The sequence below is a fragment of the Anopheles ziemanni genome, chromosome 3 (assembly GCF_943734765.1).
Source record: "Anopheles ziemanni chromosome 3, idAnoZiCoDA_A2_x.2, whole genome shotgun sequence".
Taxonomy (NCBI): domain Eukaryota; kingdom Metazoa; phylum Arthropoda; class Insecta; order Diptera; family Culicidae; genus Anopheles; species Anopheles ziemanni.
Genome location: NC_080706.1, coordinates 25,039,089 through 25,057,009, shown reverse-complemented (window position 1 = coordinate 25,057,009; position 17,921 = coordinate 25,039,089). Strand labels below are relative to the sequence as shown.

Below are 17,921 nucleotides of genomic sequence, written 5' to 3'. Positions count from 1 at the left end.
AATTGCTTTCATTAGCTCGGTTTGTGGGTGTGGGTTTGTGCACGTGCTTTTGTGTGTGTCGATGGTTATAGGTTGGTAAAAAAAAGTGCCATAAAAGATGGACCAGAAGTTTCCTAAACCTTTTTACACTTCCTCCCCCAAAAACAAGAAAAAAACAGTAGCAACGGCCATCTCAAACCCGAGGCTGCTTGAAAAACTCCGGAAGTTGATGGGTTTTATTTGATTTCGTCCCTTCGCCTCGTACTTTTGTGTGTGCTCGTGCGATACTTTCATGTCCAATGCCCACACCAGGCAGCCCGTTTTTCAACCCAAACAGAGAGAGAGATAGAGCACCGCCTGATAAAAGTTCCGCCAGATGCTGCCCCTCGATAATTTGATGACTAATGTTGTTCAAACGGAAGTCCTCGAAATCATCACTCCCCTTTTGCCCGAGCCGCTGTTTTTGCCGTCCGACGCGACGAAACTGAAACCGATTCCGGGAACACCTAAAGGAATGCTGGGATGGATCGAGACACAGACAAACACAAGGAAAAGAAATGTAAAATATTCACACTGCAGCAAAACTGTGCGCTGACCGTGGAAAAGCGAACCGGTTCAAGCCCGTGCCGGGTTTGTTTAAAGAGCTGTATTTACACGGGAAAGATTCTGCGCGGCTGCTGGTGCCTTTTTATTCCGCATGAAACATGAAGCAATTAGATTTGCCTTATTTAATATTGCACGGAAGTTTTGACGATGTTATAAAACCCTTTCTAATGTTTCTCTGTCATCGTTGGAACATTTGTCCAGGGTAATTTCTTTCCCAAACGAAGGTGTTCGAAAAATGTCTTCGTTGTTTTCAAATGAAAGTCGTTAACGTATTTGTACGATATTGCGACGCCTAAAGGTAGGCCACAGAACTCTACAAGGTTCTGAACAGTTAGGAATTTTGAATTTAACGAAACCCTACAAGTACCAGTTTATGATAACCTGCTGTTCAAAAATAACGGTTAATTGATAACAGTGTCACCGGTCTTAGACATCGCTAGCACAACATTTGTGACGTAACTAAAGGCGTTCAGGAAATCAAATAAACCCAACTTGAGAAAAAACCACTGGTGTTTGTTAGGTTCTATCCCCAACATACCTAGCAGTATAATCCACAGAAAGTCCCTGGCGGGTAGCGATCTGTGGACACTATATTGCGTTCTCTGGTACCGTTTGGACAAACCCAGATTTTTGAAACCGTTTTCTTCTTTGTTCTATCCACCTGTATTAAACAAGTTCCGGAGTAGGCCGTACCCTACATTTTGGTCCTTCGAACCGGATCGGCGCAACGAACCTATCGTGCGCAGATTATTTCAAACATTCGTCGTCGAAAGAGGAACTTTCGTCAACCGGACGGGTTGATTGAACATCGGTGGCAGACCACGGACACCACACGAGGCCGATCCAGTGCGCATCGGTGCCTCAAGGGAAGAGAACCCAATTCGGGAGTTCTCTTCAGTGGATCAGTCCAGCGCTTCGTGCCCAGCGTTTGTTCAACCCAGTGTCTACAGGAAACGTGTATCAACCGGACGGGTTGATTTTCCATCGGTGGCAGACCACGGACACCACACGAGGCCGATCCAGTGCGCATCGGGGCCTCACGGGAAGATAACTCAAGGTGTGAGTTTCCTTCGGTGGTACCGTCCAGCGTCTCATCGCCACGAGAAGTTTACTCAGCGTGATTGTGAGTACCAGTCCAGAGTGTCGTAGCAGTCGACGCTGACAAAACAGTGAAGTGAAAAAGTGAAAAGTGCAACAGACTAACTAATAGTCACAATGAACACTCGCAGTAAAGTGATGCATACCCCGCCACCAGGGAGTGACAATTCAGACGAAGCGGCTACGGAAGCCACGGTGGAACAGTGCGCGAGTGACCACGTGACGGAAACAACCCCACAGCACGTGTCACCAAAACCGTCGACGTCATCGCCAGGGGATCGCGAGTTGGCCGTGTTGCGGGCCAAAATGAAGCTGGCATATCGTCAACTTATGCAGCTTCAGCCGGACATCACCAACAACAAACTCCCTCCGGCCACTGCGCGGGTGCACTTACGCACATTACGGGAACTTCAAGGCACCCACGGCAGGATTATGCAGCACATCATAGATCTCCTGCCAGATGACCTCGAAGTCGACATGGACGCCGACGATGCCTTCCGGAAGATCCACACCACCTGCACAGCCATTCTGGAGGCACAGCTGGACGAAACACCAACAACGTCAGAAGCTCCGGTAACTTCGGCAGCGCATCACCTCAGTGTCCCGATGCCAACCTTTGACGGACGCTACGAAGAGTGGCCCAAATTCAAGGCCATGTTCCTCGACATCATGGGAAGGACACCTGTTTCGGATGCAGCAAAGTTACACCACCTGAACAAGGCACTCACCGGAAAGGCAGCAGGGATAATTAACGCAGCAATGGTGAGCAGCAACAACTACAAGAGTGCCTGGGAGGTGCTAGAAAAGCGGTTCGCGAACCCGAGAGCAATCGTCGACAAGCACATTGCTGGGTTACTGCAACTTAAACCCGTGCAACGCGAATCAGCCAGCGAACTTCGATCACTAGTAGAAACGTGTAAGGGTCACGTTGATGGGTTGCAGTTCTTAGAGAAGAACATTGATGAAACCAGCAACCTCATCATCACCCACATCCTCGCGTCGTGTATGGACTCCAGCACTCGTAAGGCATGGGAGCTTACATTGCAGCACGGCGAGTTTCCGGATTTGTTCCGTACGTTCGACTACATCACGCGACAATGTGAAGTGTTGGAGAGCTGCGCAGCAGGCAATACGGACAAACCATCTCGTCCAAAGCCGGCTCCTACTAAAGCATTCACGTCGACCGTTACGCCGTCACCGACCGCAACATGTGTCATGTGCCAGGACAACCATATGCTCAGCAAGTGCGCGGATTTCATAGCACTGTCGCTACCAGACAAACGGGACAAGCTCCGAAGTTGGAAACGTTGTTTCAACTGTTTCGGAGCTGGTCATCTCAACAAAAGGTGCCCGTCGAAGTGGACGTGTCGCCGATGCCAGCAGAAACATCACACCTTGCTCCACGACGAAGGGACTAGTGCCGCCAGCGAGATCCGTCACGAACAGCCAACATCTGCAGCAGAACACCGTACAGCTACAATATCGCTTCACACGGCGATACCATCGACAGTGTTGCTGTCAACCGTCATGTTGTACATCACTGACAGCGCAGGGAAGAACCATGCTGCAAGGGCTCTCTTGGACAGTGGAGCACAGTCCAACTTCATTACGGGAAGGTTGGCGCAATTCTTAAACCTACCTCGGAAGTCGGTGAGCATTCCGCTGTCGGGGATTGGTGGCAGCCAAGCGACGAACGTAAAGTCATCAGTACGAGCCACCATCCAGTCACGCTGTTCATCATTTTCGACGTCGCTGGAGATGCTGGTACTGCCCAAGCTGTCAGCAGATGTGCCAGCCCATCGTATACACCACAGCCAGTGGACGATTCCAGCAACCTGCGTCTTGGCTGACCCAACATTCCACAAGCCTGGTGGAATCGATATCATCCTGGGTGCGGCGTGCTTCTACGAGCTTTTAAAAACCGGACGCATCTCACTTGGAGAAGGTATGCCGTCACTCCAAGAAACAGCATTTGGGTGGGTTGTAAGTGGCACAGCCCAGATAGCAGAGCAGTCGCTGCCAGTGGTGTGTTCAGTCGCCGTACACACCAACGAGCTGACTACGATGATGCGGAAATTCTTCACAATAGAAGACGTAGGCAGTCTCCCTAGTTGGAGTATCGAGGAGAGAGCCTGTGAGGACCACTACGCGGCCACTACAAGCAGAGACGAAGCCGGCCGATATGTCGTCCGACTTCCGAGAAAGTCTGACATGATCGGGAAACTAGGTGACTCGCGGACGATCGCCCTCCATCGGTTTCTGGCTATCGAGAGACGTATGCAGCGAGAACCCGAAACAAAAAAGGCATACGTGGAGTTCATGGCCGAATACCTCCGCTTAGGCCACATGACAAAGGTGGCAGCAGCAGTTGATAGTCGGGAAACATTCTACCTCCCACACCATCCTGTTTTTAAGGCCGACAGCACCACCACGAAGTGTCGGGTTGTGTTCGACGCATCCAGCAAGTCATCGACAGGAGTGTCGTTGAATGATACGCTGATGATCGGACCAACAATTCAACAAGATGCTACATCGATCCTGATGCGATTCAGAACTCATCAAATTGCACTGACAGGAGATGTGGCAAAAATGTACCGCCAAGTATGGGTACATCCCAGCGATCGCGCCCTACAGCGCATTCTGTGGCGAGCTTCGCCCCATGATCCCATCGAAGAATATGAGCTGAATACTGTAACTTATGGCACCGCATCTGCACCATTCCTTGCGGTGAGATCTCTGCAACAAACAGTATTGGATCATGGAAGGGACTTTCCAATAGCAGCAGCTCGGTTCGCTGACTTTTACGTGGATGACTTTGTGTCTGGAGCTGATTCACCCGAGGCTGCTCAAACCTTGCAACAGCAAACCGAACAACTGTTTGCCAAAGGTGGATTTGAGCTGCGGAAATGGGCATCAAACGAGGAAGCGGTGTTGCATCATGTGGACCAACAAAGCCGAGCATCCAGCCCATATCCCAACGACGATGACGACGGATCGTTGGCAACACTTGGAATCATATGGGATACGTCAGCGGACACTCTGCGCTTCAAAGTCCAAGCCCCGGATGTCATCGAAGATGCAACCAAACGCAAGGTATTGTCCACCATTGGAAAGATCTACGATCCGGTGGGGTTTGTTGACCCAGTGAAGGCGGTTGCCAAGCAACTTCTTCAACGGGTGTGGAACCTGAAACACGTCAACCAACAACCCTGGGGATGGGATGCTGAACTTCCGCCGCAGCTACGAACGGAATGGCTCAACTTTCTTGAGCAAATGCAATACCTTCACAACATCAGCATTCCGCGAGTCGCCATTAGATCTTCAGTGACCACCATCCAATACCACGTCTTCTGCGATGCTTCGGAGAAAGGATATGGAGCATGCTGCTACATCCGTAGTTGCGATGCCCAGGGACATGGCACAATGGAGCTCTTCGCCTCAAAAACCAAAGTGACGCCCCTCAATAGCAAGCACTCTATCGCTCGGCTTGAACTGTGCGCAGCACAGTTGGCCAGCTTGCTATTCGACCGAGTAAGAACTGCGGTAAACCCAGGCTCTCTGGCAGTCTTCTGGACAGACTCCATGACTGTGGTACATTGGCTGCGAGCATCACCGAACTCCTGGAAGCCATATGTTGCCAACCGGGTATCGCAGGTGCAACAACTAACGGAGGGTTGCACGTGGCGTCACATCGCAGGAGTCGACAACCCTGCTGACCTTGCTTCCCGAGGATGTTTGGGCAAAGATCTCCTCTCCAGTACCCTATGGTGGCAGGGTCCTTCCTGGATGAGCCTGCCAGAAGATCAATGGCCTCCACCACTGCTTGCGACACCAGATCCTTCAGTGCAAGCAGAGCAGCGAGTAGCAGTTGTGGCATGCGCTGCCATTGAGCTGCCAGCTCACCACATATTTACGCTCTTTTCATCGTATTCTAAGCTGAGACGGATGACAGCATACTGGGTTCAGTATTGGAACCGATGCACCAAACGCCGGTCGTACGAGAACCCTGGCCTGACGACGAAGGACTTGACGGATGCAGAAGAAGTGCTGTGCCGCTTGGCTCAACGAGACCACCTGCAGCAAGAAATCAAGGCCTTGCAGCAGAAGAAACCCGTTCCTGCGTCGTCCCCGCTTAGATGGTTGCATCCGCAACTAGGAGCTGACGGAATCATCCGAGTTGGAGGACGTTTGTCCAATTCACCGCTAGCGGAGGATGTTAAGCACCCACTAGTTGTTCCGGCCAGCCATCCATTCGCTCGTCTGCTGATGGAACATTTTCATAAACAGTTACTTCACGCGGGACCGACTCTGATGCTAAACACGTGCAGACAACGCTTCTGGATTACAAGTGGCCGAAATCTCGCCCGGAAGGTATTTCACCAGTGCCACACATGCTTCCGCGCCCGACCATCATCGTCAGCAACTATAATGGCTGACCTGCCGGCTGTCCGAGTAACACCGGCCCCTCCTTTTTCGATCACCGGTGTTGACTACTGTGGTCCAGTGTTCCTGAAAGGTGGCCACCGACGGGCGGCGCCCGTGAAGGCATACGTCGCCATATTTGTATGCTTCACCACCCGTGCCGTACACATCGAGCTGGTGTCAAACCTGACAACGGAAGCATTTATAGCAGCATTACGACGGTTTGTGTCTCGTCGTGGTTTGCCATTGGAGTTACACTCGGACAACGCGACGAACTTCAAGGGAGCAGCAAACAAGCTGAACGAGTTGTACAAGCTGTTGCGTACAACTGAGCACCAGCAGAGCATTCAAGCTTGGACACTAGAACGCAAAATTTCATGGAAGTTCATCCCACCAAGAGCTCCTCACTTCGGTGGACTGTGGGAAGCCGCCGTCAAAACCATGAAGTACCACCTAGTGCGCGTTTTAGGAACGACATCACTTTCGTATGAGGACATGTCTACGCTGCTGGACGAGATAGAATGCTGTGTCAACTCCCGACCTATAACATCGATGTCAGATGACCCACACGATATGACAGCCCTCACTCCTGGACATTTCCTGGTTGGAACGAACCTACAGCTTGTTCCGGACCACTGCTTGCTGTACGAAGCCGAAAACCGGTTGAACCACTGGCGTCATGTTCAACAACTTCGCCAGCACTTTTGGAACCGTTGGCAGAAGGAGTATTTACAACAACTGCAGGCGCGTTCTAAATGGACAAAGGAAGGTACAACCACTGTAACGCCAGGAACGTTAGTTATAATTAAGGAAGATAATGTGCCTTCGGCGTGTTGGCCATTAGCACGCGTAACCGAGGAGCATCGTGGAAAGGATGGCAAAGCGCGTGTCTTTACATTGCGTACAACTAAGGGAAGTACAGTGACTAGGCCATTGGTAAAGCTGTGTGTATTACCAAAAGCAAACAGTTAAAATTATTCAATTTTAAGGTGGCAGAATGTACGATATTGCGACGCCTAAAGGTAGGCCACAGAACTCTACAAGGTTCTGAACAGTTAGGAATTTTGAATTTAACGAAACCCTACAAGTACCAGTTTATGATAACCTGCTGTTCAAAAATAACGGTTAATTGATAACAGTGTCACCGGTCTTAGACATCGCTAGCACAACATTTGTGACGTAACTAAAGGCGTTCAGGAAATCAAATAAACCCAACTTGAGAAAAAACCACTGGTGTTTGTTAGGTTCTATCCCCAACATACCTAGCAGTATAATCCACAGAAAGTCCCTGGCGGGTAGCGATCTGTGGACACTATATTGCGTTCTCTGGTACCGTTTGGACAAACCCAGATTTTTGAAACCGTTTTCTTCTTTGTTCTATCCACCTGTATTAAACAAGTTCCGGAGTAGGCCGTACCCTACAGTATTTAAATTCTATAGTATTTTTCCCACGCATTTGATTGTTTGGGGTGGAAGGAATGCTTCTCAAAGCGAATCATCCAACCACAAGACACACTCTGCAAATGTTTTCTTGGTTTATCAACTCGGAAGGGCTCAGCAAGACTTAACAGACCGAGTGTCCAGTCTTAGCCCTTAGAAAGGGAGGAAAAGCGTAGATACGAACTGATCCCATTTCTAAGCATTTCACAATGCCCGACCACCAATCCTGCTTTCTCCCGGCCCTCACTCCCCGGTGCAACAATGCACCATCGTCGTTGAAACAGAGCATGCCGAGCGCTATTGATTGCAATTGCTGCTGATAAGTTTTCCCCCAAGTGCACCGGAACGGAACGTAACTGTATCTCGGGCAAGCACAAACACACACATAAGAGCGTGTAGCTGTGGAAAACTGGTCAAAAGTGTGGGACGGCGCCAGAGTGGTCAAGACGGACGAACCTTCGCGTGCACACAAACGCAGTATCAATACGTAGAGAGAAAACACTCCGCCTAAGGATGGCGACTAGGTGTTTGTGTTTGCCGCTGCTGCTGCTGCTGCAGTGAGAAAACTATTGCCGCAACAACAGAGAACGAGGGGCGGACAGGATCAGAACAACAGTTTTCTAACCCATCCCCACCCTGGTGGAACGGAGGTACAAACATTCGCCCAGATAAATAAACAAACAAGCAAACATACAAACTATGGCCATTTTACCTCCACCCTTCTCCGTCTGCTGGGTCGTGCTTTCTCAAGACTGTGACACCACCATCGGACGCTCGGTTTGAGGAAAGGAAGATTCGAAGCGAGGGTTCAGCCGCCTCTGCAACCGTAGGGATGTGGAGTGACCGGCGTGGTCCAGTATTATCTTTCTACACAACTCACATTCCGCTCCGAACAGTTTCCGAACCCACCTGCTGCCCACCGTAAGAAACTCTTTCCTTCGGGGATCGTTTTCCACCAACGCCCCGGCGGAACACACAATCTTTACCGGGTCCGTGTTGAGACTTCGGGAGGAAGAAAACCGGACCAGGATGTTAGATACTGACACATTGAAATGCATACTCGTACGTTACACTATCTGCCATCACCCGAGCGTTGCGTCTGTACCAAACTCAACCCTAAGGGCGGCCTGCATTTTCGCACCGAACGAAAGGTAAATTTCCCTTGCCCCTCCCAACTGGTTTCTTTTATCTCGAAAAACAGTTTGACCCGAAATGCAATCTTTCACAAATGAGTGAGCTAAGGTTCAAACTACCGAATGAAATGTGCTGGGCGAGAGACTATCTGTCGCCGGTAGATAATTCTGAGGAAGTGCATCCAAAGGCAAACAAAAGTTTTCGTAAATGTTTTCGCTGGAAGTTTGCCTAACAACTGCATAAGACGAGGTTGAAGTTTTATTGTGATCATTTTTAGAACGTCCAATATGGTCCAGGATCTTGAAGTGTTAGGATAAGTTAGATCATTCTCATCGTAGAGCAGTAGAAGAATTTCTATGACTTGGATGCATGTTGAATTTGTTGGGATTAAAATGCTTGAACAACAATTTACCATTTTGCAATTGATTTTGTATTTCACAAGACATCTTTGTCTTTGGATTAAGTCCGGAACCTATGATTCTTTACGGAACTACAAACAACAGACTAAAACTATTTCCTGGATCAAACAATAATGTAGAAGGAAACCTATTTGATCTCGTTGAATATCCAGCAGAGTGTACTACACTACAGGAGCAACTGTCGCCCGACGACCGAGGCATAATTTGCAACATGTTTGCCAACTCGACCGAGCCAATCCGAAACCATCTGCAGCGAACCTCAGCAACGGGTAAAAAGCTCATACTTCAACTCTTCCTCGGCTCGTTTGTGCACAAAAACAAACGACTCAAGCATCGAACGAGCTCCAAGTTCTCTTCAAGACATCGCCCGGCCCAGAAGATGTCTCCAACGGGGAGACTGCGTCAGAGGCACGTGGGAGTCCTTTCGCAAACGCGACCTGCGACCGAAACGGGAAGGCGACACAATCAGTCTTGGAGCGATCAAACACACCGCAACCCGAACGCGGTACCAGCGAACCTCCCCCCCCATCCCGTGCCGAAAGTTCCTAAAGCAACATAAACGTCATCATTAAACATGTATCAAATAATTAACAGCATATGTCCGACGGCAGGGGCGCCCTCTGGAGCTTGCTTTCCACAAACGGTTTCGGTCTGCTTCCAGCCGTTTTGCCGGGCAGACGTGCGCATGCCGAATCTTCCCGCAAATGGCAGAAAGTGGGTTGACGCCGCCGCCCGGTGTGGGTGGGTGGGAAATATTATCTTCCGATGTGCCGCAATGTTGGTGGAGTATTATGGACTCGGGCATATTGCTGTGGCTGCTGTTGCCATCGTTTCGGTACGCTTCATGCATTTTATAGCGACTCGGAAGCGGTTCTGAAACGGTTTCGATCAAAACTACCCACAGTTTTGCTACCGGTTAAAGGGAACGATGTAATGGAACTAGTGCAGGGGTGGGCATGATCATAAGCATGGATAACATTATTCGAGGTTTTTCTTATTGATAAGTTTTGCTTCAGTTTCATACGGTAGATTACGGAATTTTCATGAAGAAAGAAAAATAATTTAAATGATCAAAGTAGTTTCAGATTTTTAACATCTCTACTTCAGTTTCTCAATGGTATTTATTCTAATATTTTTAGGAGTTGAGGCTCCCAACCCCTGGAAAAAGAAATAATACCAACTTCCTGATCAAGACGATACAAACTTCAGCGAATCTGAAGTAACATAATTTGACTGACTTTCGATGTACAGTACCTTCTATTGTGCTGGAATCTGTCATGCAATTGTATTTGACTCACACAGAAATGAACCCGAGGATACGATCAGTTTGGTAACTCAATATTGGCAAATGATTTCGAAAGAACAATTCGCTTATGAATGTCCAGCGGAAGGTTCTTATCGTTCCAAAAGCCGTCTGAATCGGGACGAATCAGCCGACGGCTACAACCGTGCATCAATGAATGATTGAAACATGTTTACAGCAATTACCCTGTGTCCTTCCTTCCCCGGCGTTCACCTTTCCCCGTTCCCATTGATTGCGTGTTATGTTGATCCCTGTTCGGTGACTATCGGTGAACGGAAGGAACGGATTTTACGGAACCAGATACCAGTTACCCGGAGATGGTCAGAATTTATGACGATGAGGATGCAAACAGGGCTGCAAACGTATCATTCTGTCGACGAACATCGTCCCGGACTTTTCGGGGGAAAGGGGTTGACGGTGGAGTCGTAAGCCGGGGGTGAGTGGGGGGTTTATATTCTAAGCACATAAAATAAGCAAGTGCGCTCAACCGACGTTAAAGCCAGCCGCAGCCGGTATGATCGTAGCCGCAGCTGTCGCAATCAAACATGATGGGTGAACTCGCCAACCCCACTTCACTCGCCCCCTGTGCCTCCCTCCACTCCGATTCCTTCTCTTCGCACCCACGCATGGCTAGCGTTTTGGTTGGAGAGTTCATAAAATTTGCATTCCCTCCTTTTATTCCCTCCCACCCGCTCCCTCCCACCACACCTCGGACAAACTTTGATGGATGGCTTTCGGTGGATGATGAATGTGATCAGCTTTTTATTGGCCACCCTTACCGCTCGGCCCTTTCTTGTTGGACACCCGCGCTCGAAGAAGCGACGAAAATGTCGGGGTAAATGGCCAGAAAACGGGATGCGATGAACGAAGGATTCATCACGCCCCAAGAAAGGGGTGCGAAGGGATGTAACCGCATGTTTTTGCAATCCACCAACCGTCCACCACCCTTGCCCTCACTGTTGGCCGGTGCAGATGCAAGAGCGTCGAGAAGAACACGCGAGTGTGCGCGCCGGTGGAAAACCTCATTCATATTACATTGGATTTTATTTGCCCACTTTATGGAGATGGGAAGTTGGAAGTCAAGGATAATGTACGCGCTCTCCATCTCGATCCTGGGGTCGGTCATGGTAGCGAGCGTTTAATGGATTTGCGAGGTGATGCCCGGTGCGGGAAACACGGATCTGCTTTAACCGCAGTACTTCATGGGCATTGCTTCACTTGCACTGGGAAGAACACTACACCTTCATCCCGAAAAAGGAGGGCTAATGTGATGACGCAAGGCTGACGCTTTGTCCAACATCCTTGCGATAGTCCTGCGCGTCTCGTAGGCACAAGTTCGAGGGCCGAATTACTTTCACGCGTTGCTTCATCATGGTTATGGTGAGTGCTTTCTTCGTTCACTGCAATCAAGTGCCGCAGCGGTTTGCGCGGTAGCACGCTCGAAAAAGCTTAAGGAACCGCATGGAAACCTAAGGACGAACATGTGGGAGAGTGGCTTGTTACATTTTACAACCAACTTACTTCTCCAACTAGCACGGAGAAAAGGACTTTGTACGCCGGCTGCTCACGAAATAAAAGGAGTATTTTAAGGTCCACGCGTCCAATTAAAATGCAAATGTCGTTAACCGATACGACCGTTGTCTTTAATATTTCGCTATAACGTTCAAATTATTCTTTCTTGCCGTTTTTCCTCCACTGCACTAAAACTAAAAGCAACCTCCTTCCAGCTGTGACATAAATCTTACCCACCGGAAATTAGTTACAACTTCACTTTAAATTAAGTTGTACCGATGATTAATATCGCGTACAATAAAGTTTGGTGTCTTTTTCTATAAAATTGCTCTCAGCAGCAAGATTTGTTTCCAGTTTAGACCTCAGGGAGTGAAGGAGAGAGAAGTAATTTAGCGAAACAAAGTACCGTAACTGCACGATGTAAATCATCAACGAGCGGATCTTGTAAAAAACGAAACCAAATGGGACTTTCTGGTGGTGTTTGAAGATGTTGACGATACTGCGCTCCAGAAAGCAAGATTTTGGTCTATGATTAATGGGAGTGCGTTGCGTATCTTATTTTTGTGTTGGCAAAAGATTCTTTCCACCGATGATTTACAACTCCCCCGAAAGATTGTCGAGCGAAACTGTATCTAGTTGAATTAAATTTAGTTACTCTTGAACAGGATAGAAGTCACACTTTATAGAGGTCATCATATTAGAGGTGTGATTATTTTGTCAACAGCAGTGCCATCAAATAAGGGCATAATTTTATTCCAAGACATCGGGACAGATAAATTAGTTCAATAAAAAAAGTTGAACCTCGAGACGTTGCTTCGAAATTGACAGGAATCGGTCGGGCATAAACTTGATTTATATAAATATTCGCAATCGAACGGGTTGATACAATGTTGATCTCACTTTGGAAGAGAACATTCGGACAACTTCAATCGAAGAACCGCGATCGAACAGGAACACGACGCACCAGGCCACAGTTGCCATAGCCGCTTCAAAAGATCCAAGCATAAATCAGACGGTCCAGTTGCTGCATCGACGTATGTACAAATCCATTCGGTCGTAGTACATGTACGAAAAAAAAACAGGGAGTTAAAGCTAGTGCGTAGATTTTGCTTCACGTCATGTAAATTAATTAATCTATGCCTCGCATGCCCGTCACGATCAATATTGACGACAAAATTAGAGATGTGATGCTCTAAAACCAAACAGCAAATATCGCTCGGCGAGACCGTTCCGTCGCGGGAGCTCCTGTTTGGAGTTAATCTTTCGCAATTACTCATCCAATCAAATCGATCGAAAACGATTACCTCTTGACGGATTGGTACTACCTCCAAGGCTGCGTCCTCTTGACTGGTTCTGTTGTTGGAAGGATACATCTGTTCTCACCCAGGAAAGTGTTTGTTAAAGTAAACAGTACAGCGAATCTCCAGGAAAATAATTAAAACTCCTGAACGATTGCTCAAAGCTACCAACTTGAAACGTTGATTTGTGAGGACATGACATGCAATCCCCAGTAGAGATGAGATTGCCACCGCAATCCCCACATGTTAGAATTCATACCCGCTTGAACTTGATCATCTCTCCGGGCAGCTGTGAGGGACAGTTACATATAGATCCGCAGAAAGTAGAAACCGCATGGAAATGTCAAATGTTTCGCACGCTCCCAACATCGCCCGTCATTTTTCGGTAGCATGGTTAGTCGACGTGTAACTGAATATTACACGTCACATCACCTCAAACCTACGGAGGTGTACAGGCGGGTTCGGTCATACCTGCAACCGGAGCTCCCAAACGCTATCGCCTTTCCGAGCCACAGGAAAACTGAGAAGTTCGCCATTGAACAAGGTAAGCAGTGACGCGATTTATAATTAGTCAACTAGCAAACGGACAGTGCTCAGAGCGTCTTCCTTCTTGGATCACCGGACTCAAATATCATACCATTTGCCCAGCGAGGTGGATCGAGGTGGTGCATCACTGACTCAAACTGACCGGTATCATCTTCCCCACTGCAGCCTGGGTGAGTATCGATCATTGCTTTTTCCTGGTGTGAGTGCTCATATTCTTGGACTTGGTTGCGGTAATTCTACACGCAAGCGCCCATCACACCCAAGGGCTGACACTCAGAAATGCCAAACACACAAACAAATCGCAGCGGCTCGCGAAAAGGTGCTTAAACCCCTTCCGACGGTAAGGTGCACCGTCGTTACTTTCGCACGGAAATTGACTGATCTTGCCCGCCCCGTCTAATCGAACCACCGGGTGGAATGCATTTCGGAGGTGGGAGGGCGAGCGCATGCTGGGAGGCCGGGGGGACCGATGCGCGTAACCCAAACACCACTCGAGACCGTAACGATCGCGAAACACTGGGAAGCGATGAAATGGAAGGACACAGCATTTTCTAAAATTACAGACATTCGGCTTCGCCCTAAGCCAAACACGACGCGTCTGTGGAACAATTTTTCAATCTTTCAGTGCGACCGCCCTTCGTCCACCCATCGCTCCCTCTAATCCGGGGAGGGACTGGTTGGCCAGCACTTCGCGTTATTACCCATATTGCCGCCAATATTTATAGTCGATTGTGAACGACGCGGATGGATCTTTTTTAAAAATAGGATTGAATTACACGTCGGCCGAAGCGCGGTGCGCAATTCAACGCCATGTCCCATAATCGTCACCATAATGCCAACGCGCGTCGGCCCAACGTCGGCGAACTGCACCCGAAAGGTCTCCGTCTCGTTGGAAGCGAAGGAACTTCTGTGTCTTTCACGGTGGACAGCGTGAAGGAAGGACGATAAATTGGACGTTGCATGAAAGGTGAGACTGCGTACCGATACCCGAAGTGTTAGGTATCACTTGTACCACAATTATCCGTAAACTGAACTAATAATCAAAGTACTCCACAGTGATCCTCTATCGCCAACGTTGATCGGGAGGTCAGATCTTCAGGTGTTCTTCTGTAACTCCCACGTCCTTTAATCAGATTTGTTTTTCTAGCTAAAATATTCTTGATTGTCAGTCCCAGTGTTGACAAGAGTTGGCAATGTTCGAGGTGTCTCTCCAGGTTTTGTGATAGTCCCATTACACCCTTGTAGGTCTCCCGCCATTCAATCTAGTTTTGTTTTAGGACATCTGTAGTTCGTCGAAAACGAAATGTCCACACCGATTCCGCGTCAGTAATGCAATGATCCACACCCTGCACCTACCTCTTCTTCGTTGCTGGCCGTGTTGACGGAGTCCATGCTCTGCGAGAGGGCCAACGGGGCCATCGGGGTCATCTGTCCCATGGAGCTGTCCATCTTGAGGTTGCCGGTGGCCGACTGACCGCCCTGTCCGAGTCCGGTGTGGTTGTTGTTGTTGGCCGCGTTGACGGCGTTCACGCTGAGCGCTCCGTTCAGCGACGGGCTGCTCACGACGGCGTTCGACTGCGCTACGACCGGCGAGCTGAACATCGGCGGCTGCCCAACGCCTCCCGCGACGGTTGTGCCGGTGGTGCCGGCTACGGATGGCCCGGTGCTGCCGGCGTTCGCTCCAAGCGGCTGGCTGAGTGCGGTCACCGGAGTTGGCTGCGGCGAGAGTGACTGCTGGTGGTGCTGCTGCTGCCCTTGTACGTCAGCTACAGCCTGTGCTTGCTGGTGATGCAGATGTTGCTGTAGGTGTTGTTGCTGCTGCTGCTGCTGTTGTTGCTGCTGTTGCTGTTGCTGATGGTGGTGATGCTGGTGGATCTGGTGCTGCAGCAGGGCGGCTGCGGCGGCGGCAGCGGCAGCGGCCGAGGCTGAGGGGTGCGCCGGGACGAGGCAGTTGCCGAGGGCCGGAAGGGCAGCCGCCGCTACGCCGGGCAGCGCGGTCGTGCGGAGTCGCTTCGGCGATAGGACCTGCGGGCCGCTCGCTACCGTAATTTGCGGCGCTGGCCTACGTTTCACCACGGTCGACGAAATGGTGACGGAATTTACTGACGCGCTACTGAATCGAACACCATGTGTCGATCCTGCAAATGGGGAGAAATGGGAAGAAAGATGCGAAAAGAAATATGTTAATTTAGTTGATCACGATAAATTTAAACCCATTCCAACCCGGTTGCATAACTTTAGGCGTATTTACTTTGGCAGCGCTCTGTGAACAGTCCAACAAACACGACAAACACGACATTGTTCGAAGGGTGCTCTGCGACTTGTCGTGAAGAACTGTCACTTTCCCAGCAGCAAGGTAGCAGAATAAACAAGGTATATACTGTTTCTCCGTGGGATACAGCCCTGCACGACAAAATCAAACTGTTTTGTTCTGTGTCGTGTTTGTCTGACATGTTCGATGCAGGTTGACAGAGCACCTCCATACGATTGCTTGGGTTTGATCGTTTTTTTTTTGTCGTGTTTGTCGTGTTTGTCTTGTTCGATAGCTGACAGAGCGCTGCCTTTAGGCAGCGCTCTGTGAACAGTCCAACAAACACGACAAACACGACATTGTTCGAAGGGTGCTCTGCGACTTGTCGTGAAGAACTGTCACTTTCCCAGCAGCAAGGTAGCAGAATAAACAAGGTATATACTGTTTCTCCGTGGGATACAGCCCTGCACGACAAAATCAAACTGTTTTGTTCTGTGTCGTGTTTGTCTGACATGTTCGATGCAGGTTGACAGAGCACCTCCATACGATTGCTTGGGTTTGATCGTTTTTTTTTTGTCGTGTTTGTCGTGTTTGTCTTGTTCGATAGCTGACAGAGCGCTGCCTTATTCTCAACGATAATTATGGTTCTTCAGGAAAGCGAAACCATTTGGTATCTTTTCGATAACAACTAAGAATGCAAATCACAACCAACCAACCAATCAACGAACCGACGGTGATAAACACGAACTGCGGTATTTCCCACAAATCTCACCCGAACCACAAAAAAACCGCCCAGGAACCAGGCTGCCAGTAAAGTGGGTCAACAGCTTGCGGTCGAACATCACTGATTGCAATTGCAGGTCCGTGATTAAGATCTGTATAATTAATTCGAAACTCGCACGAACACGTGGAGCTGGTCGGAAACCCTTTTTCGGTTCGGCAAGGATTTTCCAGCACTCCAGCACTGGCTGGTAGTTGGAGAGCGGGGGAGTGGGAAATCATTTTCGCGTCGGTTAAAAGGCAACACAAATTGAGCGGAACAGCCCACCCAAAACCCAACAGACAGAAGGGGAGGAGGCCTGCCCAAGTGCATCCATGTGTGCGTTCGCATAACTCTTCGAATAATTAATGGCAGTTGTGATGCGAAGACGCAACATAAAGGTGAAAAATAATTTCACCACTGCACAACGCCGAATGCCGTATTCGGGTGGACAACGGTGGCGCCAAGCGAGGGCGACGCGTGGCGTGGGTGCGACATAAAATCCCCCGAATGGGGCCGATAATGTGGGACGATCAATCACGGATGCGTTTCCATGTGGTGGACGCTGGCGAATGGGAACCACTCTGCATAAATTGAGATCGAATTAAAAATGCAATCTGTGAACGAACGAAACATGCGAGGGACAATGATATCGATTGTTGTTTCGATGGTCAGGTGGAAGGGTATCGGATGTACAACGGCTGTACAACAGCAACATAAGTACAATGTAGAGTGCGTTTTCCAGCTCGTTGAGAACATGGTTTTTATGCTCTTTGGTGAGGAATCGTTGCTGAAGATTCATTTATTATGACAATGTTGGAAATTTCATCACCAACGTTCAGTTTTGAATGTTGTATATCTCTAATTTATATTGAAAAATTGAGAGATTTCTTGCAGCTAGTCGACTTGAAGTTTTCCCTCAGCGAACAATACGAACAATTTGTTTCCAAACTCCTCTGCAAGTCCAGTAAACGTTGCAGTTAAATATAATGGCCCATCATTCTACCCCCCGGAGAAATCAGGCACAATATTTCTGAACGGTTATCTGAAACGGTTGTCCAAAAATCTGACTCATTTTTCGCCACGGTGATCACAAGCATCATAAACATTCCGAAGAATGGCAAACGACACCCCCGAGAAACCTGTTGCCCGA

General features: G+C 49.0%; 1 protein-coding gene across 1 annotated transcript; it reads left to right on the top strand.

Moving 5' to 3' along the window:
• The first annotated feature begins 1,800 nt into the window (after positions 1 to 1,800).
• Positions 1,801 to 14,904, top strand: LOC131284396 (uncharacterized). The gene is made up of 2 exons (XM_058313251.1): positions 1,801 to 6,874; positions 14,891 to 14,904. The coding sequence occupies exons 1-2, from the start codon at positions 1,801 to 1,803 to the stop codon at positions 14,902 to 14,904; spliced, it is 5,088 nt and encodes a 1,695-aa protein (XP_058169234.1).
• The last annotated feature ends 3,017 nt before the right edge of the window (positions 14,905 to 17,921 follow it).

Excerpts from the sequence above, each read along its gene's own strand:
- LOC131284396 (XM_058313251.1), top strand. The coding sequence starts at position 1,801 with ATGAACACTCGCAGTAAAGTGATGCATACCCCGCCACCAGGGAGTGAC.